The following is a 16476-nucleotide window of genomic DNA, read 5'->3' as shown; positions in this document are numbered from 1 at the left end:
TTTTTTTCTATCAGTCTAAAAATTAATATGAAAAGAATGCGTCTGCTATTCAGTGAACTACAGTACTGCAGAATCTACAACGTTGAGATTTACAGGGTACAGGGGATTTAGCCACACATCTTCCACTAATTGTAATGGAAGATGAATGACTAAGTGGCCTATACTGCTTCTAGCAGTGTTGTAGCCATGTTGGTCCCAGGATATTAGAGAGAGAAGCTGGGTGAGGTAATATCTTCTATTGGACCAACTTCAGTTGGTGCCAGAGACAAGCTGTTTTGCTTACACAGAGCTCTTCTTCGAAAATTTCAACCTGCAGCCAAACACACTGAAGGATAGATAAACTTCCTCATTCATCCCAAGAAGGGGTTAATAGCTAAATCCATAGGTGGTGTAATGGAAGCTGGGGGAGGCTAAGCCTCCCCAAACCTCGCAACGCCGGGGGGGGGGGGTGGCAGTGCTGGATTTGGGGCCCAAAAATCTCCCCCGCCACAACCCTGGGGCTGCAGCAGGGGCACAGAGCTTTACCGGTTTCGGAGCCACAGCGGTGAGGGGTGAGCAGGGGAAGGGGCCACAGGGGAAGGGGCAGAATGGGGATAGAGCCACGGGGGAAAGGGCGGAACTGGGGAATGGCTCCAAGCTCAGAGTTCCAGCCAGGGTCTCTGCTGCAGTCCTGGCTGACAGCTTGACCCGGGCCAGGGCTGAGCTCTCGGTCCCCCCTCCCCCAACCCGACTGGGACCACAGGGAGCTGAGAGCAGTGAGCAGGGGTGTGGCCTCGGCTGGAAGAGGCGGGGCAGGGGGCTAGCCTCCCCCAAGGGGGACCTTCACTTGCTGCCCCTGGTAAAATGATCACCATTAGGCTTTAAAATTAACACGGTTCTAAACACTGTTTCTAAAACTCGCACACATCTTGCGTCATTAAAACTTGATTAAAGAAGATTTTAATCCACAAACCAGTACAAATTGTTCTGTTTTAATTTTTTCCAATTAATAAATACACCAGATTTAGATTACATCTGTCTAGAGTACTGTGTCATCTATTTTTTATTTTGAAGTAACAGCTAAATTATCAGTGAATCAGGAATCCTGAAACTCTGGCAGGTTTGAGTGATTACAGATCATAGCAGTAAAAACATGCAACACTTAGCATTTCCACTTCCTCTAAATCCACATATAAATTTAATCAGGAATGAGATCTGATGCCAACTAATCACAATCTAGTAGGTCTTTGTTAAACTGAATAAAAGAATCCAAAGGCCAAAAGCAGCGAGAACGCTATTGTGGAGGAGAATGGTGTTGTTGAGTAAAAAGTTTGTAAATGGATTTGCTATGTACATAAAGAATTCTACCAGCCTTTAAAATAGCAGTTCCTGCCCCTTCCACTGATATGGTAAATGTGGAGGTGAATGGAAAGGTCGTTGCTTTAATAGGGCTTTTAAATGATTACACATTTAGTAATATCACTTTAAAGCTTTTTTCAATCTCACTTCCCCACTTTTAGTTTAGTTCCCATTGCTAGGCTAACCATGACCTGGCAGCATTTGATGGGTCAATGTCTATGATTCTTAATTGTGATGCTAGATGCAGAACTAAAACATTAGCTAGATGGAAAGTGGCCCACTTTATTTTAAAAGCCAGCACTGCTGGCTCTTGGCACTTTTAAGCTGGAGGGCATTTGCTATGGAAACACAGGAGGTTCTTCCTTTAGGCTGTTAGATTGTCTGTGTGAAATGAATGGGTTGTTTCAGTCCACTTCCTAGTGGGTAAGTGACACCCCACAATTAGTATAGTATAAGCAGCGTTGTAGCCATGTCGGTCCCAGGATATTAGAGAGACGTGGGTGAGGGTATATCTTTTATTGGAGAGCTTCTGTTGATGAGAGAGACAAGCTTTTTAGCTTACACAGAGTTCTTCTTCACATCTGGGAAACTTACTCAGGTCACGTCTACACTTAAAATCTACACTGCGCTGCTGTAGCTCTTTAATGAAGATGCTCTACGCCGACAGGAGAGAGCTGTCCTCTTAATCCACCTCCATAAGAGGCAGCAGCTATGTGGACGGGAGAAGCTCACCCATCGACGTAGAGTTGTCTACACTGGGGATTAGGTCGGTACAACTACGTCACTCAGGGATGTGGATTTTTCACACATGAGCTCAGAGGCGATGCGTGTGTGGGGAGACATGGGGTCATGTGCATCCCCAGATTTCTGCGAGTGCCGAGCTCTCCTTCTCCTGCTGCACCTCCCACCCGACATGTTTCCGGCTTGCTCAGCCCCTGTCCCTGGCAGCCGGGCCCGGGCAGGGGACGGAGGGGGCGGGATGGAGCCACTTCTCATACTGGGTGAGGATGGCCTAAGGTGGCCAGGTGCCCGTTTTCGACTGGAAAGTCCAGTCGAAAAGGGGACCTGGCAATGTCCGGTCAGATCTACTGACTGGACACCCAAAGTTCAGTTACTGTGGGCAAGGGAGTCAGGGAGGCGCTGGGTCATTACCTATTCAGCCGGGGCCACCTCCTACCTGCATTGGGCGGCTGCAGCTCCCAGCCCTCACTCTGCAGGCAAATCCCTCCTGACCTGGGCAGGAGGAGTGGGAGGGGAAAAGCAGTGAGTGACAGTGGGGAGGGGGGAAGAGGAGTGTGGAGGTGGTGGGCCTTTGGGGGAAGAGGCAGGGGAGCGGAGGTTCCGGCACTCCTGCTTGAGTGCCCGTTTTTAAAATATTATCAAGTTGGCAACCCTAGGGTGGCCACTTTGGGTTGCTGCCTCTGTGCAGTACAGCAGCTGGCTGAGGAGGCGGCGATGGCCTGCCCCCTCCGCTCCCAACCTGGGCCTGGCTGCCAGGAAGTGGGACCAAGTGAGCCAGAGTGGAGGCGGGGTTCCGGCTCACGCTGCCCCTGTCCCCCGCAGTTGGGCCTGGGTGGGGAGTGGAGGGGGCAGGCCACCGCCACCTCCCCAGCCGGGCTCTCGCAGACACAGAGGCAGTGACCCTGAGCGGCCACTCTCAGCTCGTATGAGAAGAGGGTCCATCCTGCCCACTCCACTCCCTGCCCAGGCCCATCTGCCAGGGACAGGGGCCGAACGAGCCGAAAACATGCCGGAGGAGGAGGTGCAGCAGGAGAAGGACAGAGCCCTCCGCCCGCAGGTAACTCTGGTGGGGAGAGTGCGGCAGCCCCGGGCCAGGCTCAGGATGCGGGGGTCGCTGGAGAAGGTGCCAGGAGCAAGTTCCCTGGCCTCTGCTCAGCCCGAGTTCAGGGCATTGCCCATGCTCCTCCTCCTGCTGAGGTGTCCGTGAGGGCGCGGGATCTCCGGAGACATTGTGGTGCTGTGAGTCCCCTGGGGCCAGGCCCAGCCCAGAGGCATGAGCTCCCCACTTCTGTGGCGCCAGCCCCCCAGGAGACAGCAGGATTGGCTGGCCCAGGGAGGTGGGGCAGACCTGTGCCCCCCATTTACATTGTGCCCCCCGCAGTATCAGCAGGCACGAGTCGTCTGCCTGAGCAATGTAGTTCTACCAATGCAGGTCTGTAGTGTCGACCTGACCTCAGAGTGTCACAATTAGCAGTTTTATTGACCGTCTCAGCAGAGACTGAGGGCCGGTCTACACTCACAGCACTGCAGTGGCACAGCTGCCCCGCTGTAGCACTTAGTGAAGATGCTGCCTACACTGACGAGAGAGCTTCTCGTGCTGGGAGTGGCACTCCACCTCCTTGAAAGGTGGGAGCTATGTCAACAAGGGAAGCTCTCCCATTCACATAGCGCTCTCTACATGGGGGGTTAGATCAGTATAACTACGTCACTCAGGGGGGTGATTATACGGACATAAGTTTATAGTGTAGACCAGGGCTGAGAACTGAATGGGCCCTGATGACTGAGGGCTGGTCTACACTGAAAAATTACATGGGCATGGCTCCTTCTCTCCAGGCTGTGCAAAATCCACACCCGAGAGACCTAGTTAAACCAACCCAACACCCAGTGTAGACGGTGCCAGGTCAATGGAAGAATTCTTCCGTCGATCTAGGCCTAGTCTACATTAAAAGGTTAGGTTGACCCAGGGTGTGAAAAATCCACACCCCTGAATAGTGTTGTTAAGCCAACCTAACCCCTGGTGTAGACGGCACTAGCTCAATGCAAGAATCCTTCAGTCGACCTACCGCCTCTCAGGGAAGTGGATTACCTCTGCCCACAAGAGGGTTCTCCCGTCGGCATAGGTAGTATCTACATGGAAGGGGTGCAACTATGCCACTGTAGCATTTCAATTGTAGACAAGCCCCTAGCTACCACCTCTGGGGGAGGTGGATTAACTATGCTGCCGGGAGAACCCCTCCCATCCCTGTAGTATGTGTCTACACTGAAATGCTCCAGCGGCACAGCTGCAGTGCTGAGGTGTACTGCGGTAGCATTTTAAGTGTAGGCATAGCTTGAAGCTCCCCCTTCATCCCTAGAAAGGTCCCTCCAAGCCAGAGCTTTGGCACATTAGCAGGGAAAGAATGGATGAGGATTACTCTGTCATTTACAAATCATACCTGTGCATTCCCTTTCCATGCTTCCATCTTAGCTTTAAGAAGTTTTTACTCCCACATACGCACATTTCTGTAGGTCAGAGAAAAGATCATGGATATTCTGCCATTTATTAACATGTTTGTTCCAAATTACAGGGATCAGAAAGCATTTAGAGGCTGTTTGCTAGTCCCATAAAGTGTGCTATTATCTACAAGCTGTTTTAGGGTTGTGAGGATAAGATGGAATATTAATGGAACTGAAATCTTGTCCTTTAATTGCTGTTGTGAACATCGACAGATTAAATTTTCACTGTGTCCGAATTTTTTGATGTGTAATCACTTTTTAAGAGGCTTCACTTTTCCACTCTGCTGTTTTCAAACTGTGCTGCAGCTCATCAGTCTTCTGTGTTAGATTATCTATTTTTGATGTTGCACAGGCTTTATAAATATGATTTCTAATGTTCACAAAAATGTGGCATTCCAGTGAGAGTCAGACACTGCAGGCAAGCACTGGGGCAGTCTTTTCACATACACCTCTTCCGCTGCACTTCAGTCCTCATCTGCAGTACCTCCTTGCTCATCTGATTTTTCGAGTCCCCTGCACAGTTCTGTCTACCATTCTGACCTGCAAGCACTCCTCTTTATTCTAGTCCTTAGCTACACCTCAGCATAGACTAAATGTGATGCAGACCTTTGTCGTGGTTTTGTGAGATGAACACATTTCCATGGACGATATTAAGACTCTCAAACTCATTTGTGACCTAAGTCAGGTTTGTACTGAGGTGAAAGGCTAGAGCGCATAGAGACTTATTAGTCTGCCTTAAAAAAGAACTTAAAGCACAGCTGTAAGGCTTTCTAGAATTCCCCCACTAATTTACCATTAAGTACAAATGATTCAGTCAAAACTTCACACACATGACCTTCATTTTAAGTGTCTGTGTAACCCTTTAACTCTAAAGGGAGAAAATCAACATAGAATTCAGGTACCCTTACACCCTTTTTTACAGGAATCCAATAATTTCCTCTGTCCTGGCTGTTCTCTATATATCTCAGAACTTTGTTTACTTTTTTACTGCTGTTATGCACTATAAGGCAAAGAGCATTTTTACAGAAGAATTGGTATGGCAAGTGAGGGGGGTGGGCAGGATCTTGTGCTCAGCAGGGGCACTGCTATCAAAGTGAAGTTTGAGAGGAGGCGGGGGTAGAGGATCCACTGCTATATGCAGCCGAGTCTAGCCTTTCAACTGAAATGACGGAACTCTCAGCATACTTCTTTGAAGAGAGAAAATCAGGCATTGGAATCCATGCTTCCAGTGTTGGTTGAGAATGTTTTTCTTAGGCAAGTGTCATTTCTCTCCATCTGACAAATTTCCAGTCTTCAGTATGGCCAACTTCGAACATTTAAAAATGCGAGTCGGAGCCCCCAAAACCAGGATGATTTTTAAAAGAATGGGTGGGACTTTTTTATTTCCCTTCTGGTGTCTGAGCCTTTAAGGTGCTCAGCTTTTCTCTGCAACCACAAGGGATGGAAACTGACTTTTTTTAAAAAGGAAAGCTGAAATTGTCATGTGATTCCAGGAGCTAGGCATTTAAGAAAAAATCTGCCAGTCTCTGCATGTAATGTTCCAGGTGAGCCAAATAGCCTTTGCTTAAATGATGGTGCATTGCATGCTGGGACGAGTCTTTGTGGGCCACGCCTCTGTCTGAAAGATGGAGGTAACCACAAGACACACTGTTGAATTCAGTCAAACACAGCATGCCAGACACACATGGGCCACTTGTGTCCTAGAATACAGATATGGCCCCATTTTTCCTGCTTTGTCATTCTGGTGGGACAAAGCAGGCAGAAAGCTGACTTACCTGGCTGGGTTGGGGAATCCCCAGAGGTGTAAAAACCACTTTAGGGGAGGAGGGGAGATGCAGAGTAGGTGCTGTTCTCATGGGGTTCTAGTGAAATTGAGCCCAACCCTGTTTTCATCTGTCCATGACAGAGAAGCTTCCTTCTGAAGCAGGGCAGACCCAATAAACCTCCCTGTGGAGATTTTACTCTGTTTTTCCTAACAGCTCCTCTGGATCCAGTGTTTGTCTGCACATAAAAGAGATGATGCTTCTTTTAAGAAGTGTCTTTCATCCCTCAGTGATTGCAGCACTATTGGAGTAATGTTCCTGGCTCGCTCTCTCTGAAGGGCCCTGCCAGCTGTGGGAGCAATGCAGTTCAGGGTCAGGGGACAGGATTGCAGCACCCCATGCAGGGGAGTCTACACACTATGTGCCCAGGTGGAACCTAGCTCCATGTGGGCTCACTGTTCCCCGGGGGTGGAGGGTGCTAGGTCAGAGCATGCACAACTACACAGGTCAGTTAGCCATTGACACCTGATAGCATGATGGGCAACAGTGTTAAATTGCCATGGCAGCCCTGAGGATGCCATCCTGTTCGTGGAGCGGCTCCAGAGACCCCCGGCTGCACAAGGAGAGACGTTTCCATCCCATACTTCCACAAGACAGCCCTGTGCCAAGCCTCGTTATTCTGGCTTGCTACGTAAGACAGGATTTGCCTCTGTAAGCGGAGGGGTCAGGTTCCCTTTTCTGGACTCCAGCCGCTCACAAGGAGCAAATGGCTGTGTTTCTTAACAGCAACAGAGCAGGCTCACTGCTTTTGTCAATAGTGCAAATGGACGGCAGGGAGCAGGGCTGGTACAAAAGGTATCTGAGAAATGCCCTGTAAAATATGGTGACCTTTGTAGATACACTACCCGTTTAGTCACCATAAACAAGCCCACAAATCCCCTCTTACGATCTGTCCTATGTGGGGGAATCAGCAGCTTCAGCATAGCTGGAAGTCAGCACTTTTCCATATTTGTCAGGTGCAGCTGCTTACATTTCAGGTCTTTGTTTAAAATGGGCTTCTGTTAATTGCAGACTTAAAGGGGAGAATAAGGCAATTGTGACACTGATGGGGTTCAACAGTGCTTCTGTTGCAAGATAAGGAAAACAAATTATTCAGTGTACAGTCTTGTCCTGCCAAATCTGTGCAGCTAGAAACATAAAAATAAGTTATGCAATGGATAGATGCTAATTATAACGGTGCGTCAGCTGCATAGAGCGGACAGAACTGCATACAGACTCAGCAGCAAGCCAGCTGTCATTGAGAGCTGGCTCCTCCTGCCATCGAAGTCAGTAAGAGCTTTGCCTTTGACTTCAGTGGGTATGTCTACTCTGCCATTACAAACCCACAGCTGGCCCGGGCCAGCTGACTTAGGCTTGCCGGGCTCAGGCTGCGGGGCTGTTTCATTGCAGCGTAGAGGTCTGGGCTCGGGCTGGAGCCCAGACTCCAGGACCCTGTGAGGTGTGAGGGTCCCAGATCTCAGACTGCAGTCCAAGCCCAGAAGTGCAATGAAAGAGACCAGCAAGCCCAAGTCAACCGGCACGGGCCAGCCGCGGGTTTGTAATCGCAGTGTAGACACAGACCAGTGCAAGAGGCATTGGGCCCTTCTTGCTTATTGTTGCACACTTCACATGCTGTGTTGATAGGTGATAATAGTTGTGGCCTCCAATTTGCATTTGATTTCTAAGTGTTTTATTCCTGCATTTGAATTATGAAAGCAACAGCACCCATTTTATTATATTATAAAATGCCTTTAAAAAAACCCCACACAGCTCGATCCATGAAGTGAAATCAGCACACTATTCATGTTGGCATTGTGCATATTTCTGGCGTCAGGGTTCATCAGGAAGAGCAGTAATACTCTTGTACTTCTGTAGCACTCTTCATGCCGAGATCTCCAAGTGCGTTGCAAACATAGGGCCTGATCTTGAAGTCAGTGGGAGCTGAGGGCTTTGCATCTCTTGGGAGATGTTCAGGACCTTAATAGATTGGGTCCATCATACGCATTGCTCAATTGCCCTGTGAGGTTGGGAGCAATATGCCCACTTGACAGATTGGGAAACCATCAATGGAAACTTCCGGCCCAATCTGATGATTTTAGGCATTAAAAGGCGGCTCATCACTTTAATGTCTAACCAGTTATTTGGGTTCATATAGTATCGTCCACAGAGGACATTGTGCTGCACCCTCCTGTTTGCCTTCCCCTGCTTCTGCAAAGCTTTGCTTGCCTTTTTTGTTATGATGTGTGAGCATTAGTAGTCAGGTTACCGTTGGAAGTGTACGAACCCACTTATGTTTGCGTAGTCCAGCTCTAACATATAATGTTGAACAGGATATTGTTCTCTGAGTAACATATTATGAACCTAGATTAGAGTACGTTACCTAGTGGGAACAGTCCGTAGCATGGTTTGATTAGCATGCTTGTCAGAATAAGATCCCCGTCAATACTGCTAGGTTTAAACACTGCTATGTAGCCACAGTAGGGTGACCAGATGTCCCGATTTTATAGGGACAGTCCCGATTTTTGGGTCTTTTTCTTAAATCGGCTCCTATTACCCCCCACCCCCTGTCCCGATTTTTCACATTTGCTGTCTGGTCACCCTAAGCCACAGCCTGGGTTCACCTTGAGCTTCTAAATCTTAATGAAGATGGATGGTTAGAGCAGTGGGTTCACAACAGCTTTCAGACATCTTAATTGTTCACATTGAAAGGTTCAGCGCTAGGGAAGGACAAGAAAGATTCAGCCCTTCCTCTCCAGCAGTGTTATCACAAGCTTTCCAGTCACTACTTGGTGGCATAAACACTTAAAATAGTCTCGTGCAATCTAGGCTCCCCAACAATTATATTATTGATTTAACCATCCAGCAGACAATGGGAGAGGACAAAAGCTCCCAGATTGGGGAGAAAATTACTTGAAATATATATATTGTCTTGAAGGACATTTTGAGTTCTGACGCAATCCCCTCAAGTCATGCCCGCTTTTTTAACCCTGTGAGTACTGGCATTTCCCAGGGATGACACCACATGAATGCTTCTGAAGACATGAAAACTTAACTGTTTGAACAGTTGTGGATATGTTAGAGCCGCATTTTTCAGACTATTATCTGCATCACCTTCCCCCAGCCAAGGAAAGAAAAACCCCACAAGGACTTAAGCTGCTATACAGTGGGGTGTACTGTACACCTCCATGCCCCGGATTTGGGGAATCTGTCCCCGTGTTCTGAAACCTATTGTTCTAAGGACCCATAATGGGTTCACATTCCAGAACTGTTCAGAAATCCTTATATGGCATCATAGTCAGACTCAAACAAGTTAATAAAAATGACATGGTGGTTAAAAAATCAAAGTCTGACACTAGCCATGTCTCCCCTAATGGGACAGCAGTGTATAGTCAACAGTGTAACATCCCCTTTAGACTTGTACACCCTTTGGGCCAGCGCTGTCATTTATTGTGTTTGTACAGTGACAGGCACAATGGTGGCCCTGACTGGGTTGAGGCTTCTGGAACAGAAACATTTAATAATAATAGGGAGACATGCCTTTAATATGTAGCCCATGTGCCTTCCTCCACCATGGTCCCAGAAACAGGGTATTGTTCCCTGCAGTCAGCGGGAAGAGGCTGACCTCCAGCTGATGTGATCCCAAAGCAGTGGCTGGGCAGTCAGTAGATCTGTCGGTCTCCAGCCAGGAACCAGCATCGCTATGTTGCTCCCCAAATGGACTCAGAGTGAGGAGTTTTACCTCAGCTGTCCTGACTGTTGGTGCAGTCTCTCCAGGCCAAGCGCCCCAAAGGAATGGCACTGGGAGATGGAACCTATTATAATTATTTAGTAACTGTATTACCCTGAAGCTCCAGTCAGGATCAGGGCCCCATTGTGCTGGACGCTGGACATGTTAGACAGCATCCCTACCCCAAAGAGCAATTAGGTTTAGTGTGGCCTCGTCTAGCTCACACAGCTGCAGATCACACTGTGTTCCACCACTCAGAGCCCCCCTAATTCTTTGTTGATATGGAAATTGTCCTTCATGCTGAGCCAGTGGTTTGCTCTAGACTCGTAATGAGTGGCTTCTGCATCCCTAGGACCACTAGTGGCTGTGTATCTTTTATGGCACTCTAAACATTGAGTTAAAATGGTGTTCTCAGCATGGGTTAAATTGCTAATGCGCCATGTCAGCCTGCTCAGCAGCTGTCTCCCGTAAGCTTAAGTCATGGCACTAATGCAAGCTGTTTTTGCTTTTAACAGGGTACACCGCTGGGACTCCATATAAGGTCCCACCTACCCAGAGTAACAATGCACCACCTCCCTATTCTCCATCTCCAAATCCTTACCAAACTGCTATGTACCCCATCAGAAGTGCCTATCCACAGCAGAACCTGTATGCCCAGGTACGTGTCTAGCAAACTATAGAAAAAAATAGCAGTAAAAGCTTGTGTATCATCCAAGTAACTGAGAACATATTACTGGTGTAGATACTATGTTTCAAACTGTGTTAATTATCCTATTTCTATCTTGTATCTATACCATCTGTGCAAACTTCAAACCACAGCCTATAAGCTTGGACCTGGTCTGTATGTGGGTGGGAGACCTCCACGAAAAGCCTTCTGTAGGTGTTGAAGGAAGTGGGTGAGATTCTGTGGCCTGCATTGTGCAGGAGGTCAGACTAGATGATCATAATGGTCCCTTCTGACCTTAAAGTCTATGAGTCTATGAATCTATAAGTGATGCTGGTGGTGCTGCCTAGCAGGGTGGACCTACCTCTGAATGATATCTGCTGGGGTTGTCTTTTACACTTGTGTAGCTTGTCATGTCAGTGAATTGGATTGAACTGCTCTGTGGTGCTCTCTGCTCTGAGTCAGTACTGAACCAAGCCACTCTAATTCTAAGAAGCATTATGCTGCTGGAGGATGCTGTCTTTTGGATGAGATCTTTACCACCTGTGGTCATTGGCCCTGTGCGGCTTTTTGTTAGTGTTAAAGATGTTCACTAATGCTGCATGCATCCAGCAGGCTTTGGTTTGAATGGGCTCTAAGAACCAAACCCAACAGGCTGGTGCACAAGGAGCAGCAACAAATCAACTCTTGACAATTCACTTTCAAGGAATCTCCCCTCTTTTCCCCAGAAACCTTTGTCCCTGGTTCAGTCACCGGCCTTTCTCGGCAGTCCCTGGCACACCCTGCTTCAGTGTTAGACGTGCCCCAGGGAGCTGTGGCTTTACTCCTCTTTTTGTCTTGAGCTGTGTGTTTCCTCTGTGGCTCTCCTCAGTTGTCAGTGCAATGGGTGGCTGCTTCCCCCATCCTTGTGCAGATTCTTCTGGGGGGGCCAGACAACACTGCTGCCTCTGTGCTCCTAAAAGGGATTTCAGGGAGCGAAGATGTGGCATGCCCTCCTCTCAACAGACCAGTGTGGACTGCAAAATGTTCTAACTCCTGCTGCCATCTGCTGTGTTACTGACACACCGTAACCCTTGTAGTGCCCCATAATGAAGCATGTGGTGCACCCCATAACCCTTTGTGTAAGATTGCTGAGGTCCAACAATTCCTTCACTGCTTATTATTGCTGTAGTTTTTGAGCACTGTTGAGCAACACTTGATCCTACTCAGAATCACAGCAGTTGGCAGCAGGACAGGGGCTGTTGGTTCTTGGTTGTCTCAAAGCTGGGCAGAGAAAAGTATTCTGTTCCATGGAGGATTTCGCTTTTTCAAAATTTGGTTTTGTTCCAATTCACAATGAAAATCCCGAATTTTGAATTTTTCCACGGAAGGGACTTGGAGACCCTAGAAGCCCTCTGATCTCTGACTTAGAGGCAGTCCACTAGGTGTGCGTTGAAGAAGCCAGGGGGACCAGCTGGCAAGAAACCAGGCAGATTTTGAAAACTGCCCTGCCTGCTTTCTGGGGGAGCTTCGTCGAAATCACACAGTCTCCTCAGAACATTTCCATTTCAACCAACTGGCAAATTCCAACAAAAAAATAGTGTTGGAATTTTTCTGACCAGCTGTCATAGAATCATAGAATCATAGAATATCAGGGTTGGAAGGGACCTCAAGAGGTCATCTAGTCCAACCCCCTGCTCAAAGCAGGACCAATTCCCAACTAAATCATCCCAGCCAGGGCTTTGTCAAGCCGGGCCTTAAAAACCTCCAAGGAAGGAGACTCCACCACCTCCCTAGGTAACGCATTCCAGTGCTTCACCACCCTCCTAGTGAAATAGTGTTTCCTAATATCCAACCTGGACCTCCCCCACTGCAACTTGAGACCATTGCTCCTTGTTCTGTCATCTGCCACCACTGAGAACAGCCGAGCTCCATCCTCTTTGGAACCTCCCTTCAGGTAGTTGAAGGCTGCTATCAAATCCCCCCTCATTCTTCTCTTCTGGAGACTAAACAATCCCAGTTCCCTCAGCCTCTCCTCATAAGTCATGTGCTCCAGACCCCTAATCATTTTTGTTGCCCTCCGCTGGACTCTTTCCAATTTTTCCACATCCTTCTTGTAGTGTGGGGCCCAAAATTGGACACAGTATTCCAGATGAGGCCTCACCAATGTCGAATAAAGGGGAACGATCACGTTCCTCGATCTGCTGGCAATGCCCCTACTTATACAGCCCAAAATGCCGTTAGCCTTCTTGGCAACAAGAGCACACTGTTGACTCATATCCAGCTTCTCGTCCACTGTGACCCCTAGGTCCTTTTCTGCAGAACTGCTACCTAGCCATTCGGTCCCTAGTCTGTAGCAGTGCATGGGATTCTTCCGTCCTAAGTGCAGGACTCTGCACTTATCCTTGTTGAACCTCATCAGGTTTTTTTTGGCCCAATCCTCTAATTTGTCTAGGTCCCTCTGTATCCGATCCCTACCCTCTAGTGTATCTACCACGCCTCCTAGTTTAGTGTCATCTGCAAACTTGCTGAGAGTGCAGTCCACACCATCCTCCAGATCATTAATAAAGATATTAAACAAAACCGGCCCCAGGACCGACCCTTGGGCACTCCGCTTGAAACCGGCTGCCAACTAGACATGGAGCCATTGATCACTACCCGTTGAGCCCGACGATCTAGCCAGCTTTCTATCCACCTTACAGTCCATTCATCCAGCCCATATTTCTTTAACTTGGCGGCAAGAATACTGTGGGAGACTGTATCAAAAGCTTTGCTAAAGTCAAGGAATAACACATCCACTGCTTTCCCCTCATCCACAGAGCCAGTTATCTCATCATAGAAGGCAATTAGGTTAGTCAGGCACGACTTCCCTTTGGTGAATCCATGCTGACTGTTCCTGATCACTTTCCTCTCCTCTAAGTGTTTCATAATTGATTCCTTGAGGACCTGTTCCATGATTTTTCCAGGGACTGAGGTGAGGCTGACTGGCCTGTAGTTCCCCGGATCCTCCTTCTTCCCTTTTTTAAAGATGGGCACTACATTAGCCTTTTTCCAGTCATCCGGGACCTCCCCCGATCGCCATGAGTTTTCAAAAATAATGGCTAATGGCTCTGCAATCTCATCCGCCAACTCCTTTAGCACCCTCGGATGCAGCGCATCCGGCCCCATGGACTTGTGCACATCCAGTTTTTCTAAATAGTCCCGAACCACTTCTTTCTCCACATAGGGCTGGTCACCTTCTCCCCATATTGTGCTGCCCAGTGCAGCAGTCTGGGAGCTGACCTTGTTTGTGAAGACAGAGGCAAAAAAATCATTGAGTACATTAGCTTTTTCCACATCCTCGGTCACTAGGTTGCCTCCCACATTCAGTAAGGGGCCCACACTTTCCTTGACTTTCTTCTTGTTGCTAACATACCTGAAGAAACCTTTCTTGTTACTCTTAACATCTCTTGCTAGCTGCAACTCCAAGTGTGATTTGGCCTTCCTGATTTCATTCCTGCATGCCTGAGCAATAGTTTTATACTCCTCCCTGGTCATTTGTCCAATCTTCCACTTCTTGTAAGCTTCTTTTTTGCGTTTAAGTTCAGCAAGGATTTCACTGTTTAGCCAAGCTGGTCGCCTGCCATATTTACTATTCTTTCTACACATCGGGATGTTTTTTTCCTGCAACCGCAATAAGGATTCTTTAAAATACAGCCAGCTCTCCTGGACCCCTTTGCCCTTCATGTTATTCTCCCAGGGGATCCTGCCCATCTGTTCCCTGAGGGAGTCAAAGTCTGCTTTTCTGAAGTCCAGGGTCCGTATTCTGCTGCTCTCCTTTCTTCCTTGTGTCAGGATCCTGAACTCGACCATCTCATGGTCACTGCCTCCCAGGTTCCCATCCACTTTTGCTTCCCCTACTAATTCTTCCCTGTTTGTGAGCAGCAGGTCAAGAAAAGCTCTGCCCCTAGTTGGTTCCTCCAGCACTTGCACCAGGAAATTGTCCCCTACACTTTCCAAAAACTTCCTGGATTGTCTGTGCACCGCTGTATTGCTCTCCCAGCAGATATCAGGGTGATTAAAGTCTCCCATGAGAACCAGGGCCTGCGATCTAGCAACTTCTGCTAGTTGCCAGAAGAAAGCCTCATCCACCTCATCCCCCTGGTCTGGTGGTCTATAGCAGACTCCAACCACGACATCACCCTTGTTGCTCACACTTCTCAACTTTATCCAGAGACTCTCAGGTTTTTCTGCAGTTTCATATCGGAGCTCTGAGCAGTCATACTCCTCTCTTACATACAACGCAACTCCCCCACCTTTTCTGCCCTGCCTGTCCTTCCTGAACAGTTTATATCCATCCATGACAGTACTCCAGTCATGTGAGTTATCCCACCAAGTCTCTGTTATTCCAATCGCATCATAGTTCCCTGATTGTGCCAGGACTTCCAGTTCTCCCTGCTTGTTTCCCAGGCTTCTTGCATTTGTGTATAGGCACTTAAGATAACTCATCGATCGTCCCTCTTTCTCAGCATGAGACAGGAGTCCTCCCCTCTTGCGCTCTCCTGCTTGTGCTTCCTCCCAGGATCCCATTTCCCCACTTACCTCAGGGCTTTGGTCTCCTTCCCCCGGTGAACCTAGTTTAAAGCCCTCCTCACTAGGTTAGCCAGCCTGCTGGCGAAGATGCTCTTCCCTCTCTTCGTTAGGTGGAGCCCGTCTCTGCCCAGCACTCCTCCTTCTTGGAACACCATCCCATGGTCGAAGAATCCAAAGCCTTCTCTCCGACACCACCTGCGTAGCCATTCATTGACTTCCACGATTCGACGGTCTCTACCCAGGCCTTTTCCTTGCACCGGGAGGATGGACGAGAACACCACTTGCGCCTCAAACTCCCTGTCATGGGACTCCTCTCTGTCAAAGGTGCCTGTCACCATTGTGTCTAAGCTCCTTTCCTCAAAGACCTTTCTGGCCTTTAAGTACAGAGGGCTGGAGAATTATGGCTTCTCTGCATGCCCAGGAAAGCTGTAAAAGAAGCCCCCACTTCCTGGATGAGGGAAGCCCTGACCACCCCACTCTGCCCCCGGAAGAGACGTAATGGTAAGTAGGGGCAGGGCCTCAAGGACAGCTAGATGCTGTGCAAACCCGTGCTAAATGTCAGCCTTTCATATTGTATGCTCAGCAGATGTGCATAGTAGAAGCACAGTCACTGCATCCTAGCCCTGTCCCCATAGCAGCTAGTTAAAGCCAACAAGATGAACCAGAACAAGATAAGGCCTGATTCTAATATCACTTCAACCTGTTTTACTCTGGTGGTTAATGGAGTTACTCCAGGTTTACACAGGGATAAATGAGATCCGAATCAGCCCCACGGGATTTAAAATACTGAAAATCAGCCCTTAAAGTGTTAGGGAGTTGTAGCCTAGGATCAGGGAGTTGTGCCCTCCCCAGCTGTGCATGTGAGGGCGAGAATGAGTGACCCGCAGAGCATGCTGCTGCCCAACCATAATGCAGAACTTGCCTTAGCTCTCTCACAACAGCCGCAAAGGACAAGGACGAGGAGGTGCCCAAGCTAATGATTTTTATCCACATGTGAACTCAATTCTCATGCATTTACCCAGTGTTAGTACAGTGGTGAACACAGAATGGATGCAGTGTGTATGTTAAAGGTCTTTTTCATGGCTGGCTGGCTGCTTTCTTTTCAGTATGTTAGACCAAGGCTGCTTGTCTGTTGGCCGAGCTGTAGAGTTCTCCAG

At 48.3% G+C, this 16476-nt stretch overlaps 1 protein-coding gene across 1 annotated transcript in view; it reads left to right on the top strand.

The window, feature by feature from the left end:
* The window catches only part of FAM168A (family with sequence similarity 168 member A), a 348545-nt gene that overhangs the window by 318912 nt on the left and 13157 nt on the right, over window positions 1-16476 (top strand). The window contains exon 8 of the mRNA XM_065420292.1: window positions 10620-10762. Coding sequence (XP_065276364.1) covers window positions 10620-10762 — 143 coding nt within the window. The remainder of the gene's footprint in view (window positions 1-10619; window positions 10763-16476) is intronic.

The sequence above is a fragment of the Emys orbicularis genome, chromosome 1 (assembly GCF_028017835.1).
Source record: "Emys orbicularis isolate rEmyOrb1 chromosome 1, rEmyOrb1.hap1, whole genome shotgun sequence".
Classification (NCBI taxonomy): domain Eukaryota; kingdom Metazoa; phylum Chordata; order Testudines; family Emydidae; genus Emys; species Emys orbicularis.
Note: the sequence above shows the minus strand (reverse complement) of the source record. Positions and strands in the feature narration are given on the sequence as shown.